At 39.2% G+C, this 1,272-nt stretch overlaps 1 protein-coding gene and 1 long non-coding RNA gene across 4 annotated transcripts in view; one reads left to right on the top strand and one right to left on the bottom strand.

Annotated features, from left to right (window-relative positions):
* LOC123515080 (lachesin-like) overlaps nucleotides 1–180 on the top strand; it is a 115,890-nt gene extending 115,710 nt beyond the window's left edge. For 2 of the 3 annotated variants that reach the window (XM_045273507.1, XM_045273514.1), the window contains one exon: nucleotides 1–179. This exon is cut by the window's left edge and continues 75 nt beyond it. In XM_045273507.1, coding sequence (XP_045129442.1) covers nucleotides 1–77 — 77 coding nt within the window. In that variant the 3' untranslated portion in view covers nucleotides 78–179. The other variant, XM_045273498.1, reaches the window with a different exon arrangement.
* The window catches only part of LOC123515119, a 14,367-nt gene extending 13,672 nt beyond the window's left edge, over nucleotides 1–695 (bottom strand). Inside the window, exon 1 of the long non-coding RNA XR_006677781.1 lies at nucleotides 534–695. This is a non-coding gene — a long non-coding RNA (uncharacterized LOC123515119). The remainder of the gene's footprint in view (nucleotides 1–533) is intronic.
* Nucleotides 696–1,272: the final 577 nt, after the last annotated feature.

Consider the following 1,272-nt stretch of genomic DNA (forward strand, 5'->3'; position numbering starts at 1 on the left):
CCTGCTCCCAAGTCTCTTTCCCATTCCTCCCCTGCTTCGTCGTGTTATTTGTGGGCAGGTGGCTTGTGACTCGCTGATTACAGGTGGGAAATGGTGTGTGTGTGTGTGTGTGTGTGTGTGTGTGTGTGTGTGTGTGTGTGTGTGTGTGTGTGTGTGTGTGTGTGTGTGTGTGTGTGTGTGTGTGTGTGTGTGTGTGTGTGTGTGTGTGTGTGTGTGTGTGTGTGTGTGTGTGTGTGTGAAGTGATGTATATTTGTGTGTAAATTTATTCTTGTGTATATATTATTTGTTAATGTGAATGTGTGTAAGTGTTGGTGAATGTGTGTGTGTGTGTGTGTGTGTGTGTGTGTGTGTGTGTGTGTGTGTGTGTGTGTGTGTGTGTGTGTGTGTGTGTGTGTGTGTGTGTGTATGTACTAATGTTATAATTTATATATTTCCATAAATGTTCTCAGAATACTAATAATATTAATACTACTAATATGCATGTTTTGATGTGTGCATAAATATATACATCGATGGGAAAAAATACAAGCACACACACACACACACACACACACACACACACACACACACACACACACACACACACACACACACACAGATTAAATAAACCATTATCTTCAGAACTCTCATGACAAAGTTAATAAGAAAAGAAAGAAACAAAGACGATGAAAAAAGGAGAAAAAAAAAATATATATCACGGGTTCTCTCAAATGTCATGAAGCATTCAGAAGAGAATCGAACCGAACTGAACTGAAGTGAACGAAAGTCAAAAAGAACCGGATAGAAACAAACTGAAATTAAACGAACCGAAGCTGACCAGCACGAAGGTCACTTGTAAACGAAATAAAAACTATGTGGCTTTAAATGGTGACTTTTTCCGTATACCTCAAAAATATTCTTGTTTTGGATTTTTGTTTTGTTTTATTTTCTCGTATTTTGTGGTTTGACTGAAGGAATGGGTGTTTTTATGTGTGTTATTTGTAGCACTTGTAGTTGTAGTGATAGTGATTGTAGTTGTAGTTGTAGTTGTAGTGGTAAGGTAGATTATACTTATCTCAATACCGACTAACTTATCTACCCATACATTTTTCTGAGCTGGGCGCGTTACTGGATATCGATACCGCTCTTCCGGCCTTCCAAACATACATAGTCCGTACCTGGACTTCCGCGCCTAAAATTTTTTCCCTCGGTCCTGTACCGCACCTCTGCACCTCCGGTACCGTACCCAAAACTATTAAAGCGCACCTCAAAAATAAAAGATAATACAAAGC

The sequence above is a fragment of the Portunus trituberculatus genome, chromosome 5 (genome assembly GCF_017591435.1).
Source record: "Portunus trituberculatus isolate SZX2019 chromosome 5, ASM1759143v1, whole genome shotgun sequence".
NCBI classification, from domain to species: Eukaryota; Metazoa; Arthropoda; class Malacostraca; order Decapoda; family Portunidae; genus Portunus; species Portunus trituberculatus.